We start from the raw sequence: 1,721 nt of genomic DNA on the forward strand, positions 1-1,721 counted from the left end.
ACACACACACACACACACACACACACACACACACACACACACACAAGAACTTAATGCAGTCCTCTGGCTAGACTGCTTCTGTCAAACCGTCTTGCCCATGTCAGCATGGAAAAACAGACATTAAATGATGACAATATATCATCATCATCATTGTTTAACGTCCATCTTGCATGCAGGGGTAGGACGGTTGACAGGAACTGGACAGGTAGAAAAACTACTCCAGGCTACTGTGTCGCTTTTGGCAGGGATTTTACGGTTGGATGCCCTTCCTAGCACCAACCACTCTACAAAGTGGTCTCAGTGCTTTTTACATGACACTATCACAGGTGGGGTTAGATTTGGCATGATTTTAACATCTGGGTGCCCTTCCAAATGTCAGCCATGTTCCAGTGTGGACTGGATATATATATATGTATGTAGGTATAAAATCAGAGTATAGGTAGGTATTTAATCATTCTCTGTTCCTTGAAGCTTTGTGCTTGTTCACCTACTTCATAATCAGTGCACATGGAAGTTTCTTTGCTTTGTATGTGCCATAAGTCCTGACATACATTTCTCACATGGGGAAAAAATTACATCTTTTACCACATAAAAATTTTTACACGAGCTTTCATCATTGGCATTAACACAAATATGCCTCCTTTTTCTCCTCAAACTCTTACTCATCTAGTCACCGTTCTACACTCACTGCTGTGGTGATGTTGAAGCAGATGATGGCTACAGAGACAAACCCTATCTGAGTAGGGGATCTGTAGCCAGTGAATTGATCCTCTTTATTTTGATGGGTATGAAGGGTACTGATTCCTGAGGTGGCTGTTTGGGCCAAGGGCAGTATAGAAGAGCCGGGTAGGGAGGAAATGTCATTCTTTGCATCTTTGATAGTTAATCTCTTGATGTCTGTTATTTTCTATCAGGTCTTGTTATGATTACTAAACATCAAAATGAATTCTGTTTTGCTGAGCCTTTTGAAAATGTCTGCTGACTATCTCATCCTTGTTATTATTATTATAACCCTTTATCTCTCTTCCTCTCTTTGCAGGCCCGCAAAACAAACCAATGTTGTACCCTGCTGTAACTACCACAACTGCCATGCTAGCTCTGTATTGGTGACTGGCGACACTCATCTTCCTCCAGTTATCACAACTGACTGACTGACTGAAGCTTAAACTGATGCTGGCCCCCCCTCCCCTCAAAAACTCTACTTCCCTAACTGTTCCTTGTTCGCCATACTTTACTATATAACCACCACCACCACCACTATCATCATCATCATTAAACTTTCCAGAATTCTATCTCTCTGCTTTTCACTCACCCTCTTATGTCTCTTTCCAGTCACTCTTTCCTCCTCCTCCTACTTCTCCCTCTCACTATCTCTCTCTTGGTTTAAACCTGTTCCTCCTTCTCCACTGGATATTCCATTCTCCCCCCCCTCTCTCTTCTGTTTCTACCCTCCCCTTTCCTCTCCAGGAACGTTCCACAGTTTGTCTGCCAAAAGTAAGACAGAAGGAAGCGAAAGGAAGAAGAATTAAAAACCAACCAACACTAAATGACTAAACATGAAGAATATACAAAGTATGAGAACCTAACTGACAATACTATATTAAATAAATAACTAAAATAAAATAATAATAATAATAATTTAACACAAACATGACTCCTCCTTCTCCTCAAACTCTCACTCGGCTAGCCACCGTTCTACACTCACTGCTGTGGTGGTGTTG

General features: G+C 41.4%; 1 protein-coding gene across 4 annotated transcripts in view; it reads left to right on the top strand.

Moving 5' to 3' along the window:
- LOC106873403 (synaptobrevin homolog YKT6) overlaps positions 1-1,515 on the top strand; it is a 26,366-nt gene extending 24,851 nt beyond the window's left edge. For all 4 annotated transcript variants that reach the window (XM_052972669.1, XM_052972667.1, XM_014920756.2 and 1 more), the window contains one exon: positions 1,040-1,515. In XM_052972669.1, coding sequence (XP_052828629.1) covers positions 1,040-1,110 — 71 coding nt within the window. In that variant the 3' untranslated portion in view covers positions 1,111-1,515. The remainder of the gene's footprint in view (positions 1-1,039) is intronic.
- Positions 1,516-1,721: the final 206 nt, after the last annotated feature.

The sequence above is a fragment of the Octopus bimaculoides genome, chromosome 14 (genome assembly GCF_001194135.2).
Source record: "Octopus bimaculoides isolate UCB-OBI-ISO-001 chromosome 14, ASM119413v2, whole genome shotgun sequence".
Taxonomy (NCBI): Eukaryota; Metazoa; Mollusca; class Cephalopoda; order Octopoda; family Octopodidae; genus Octopus; species Octopus bimaculoides.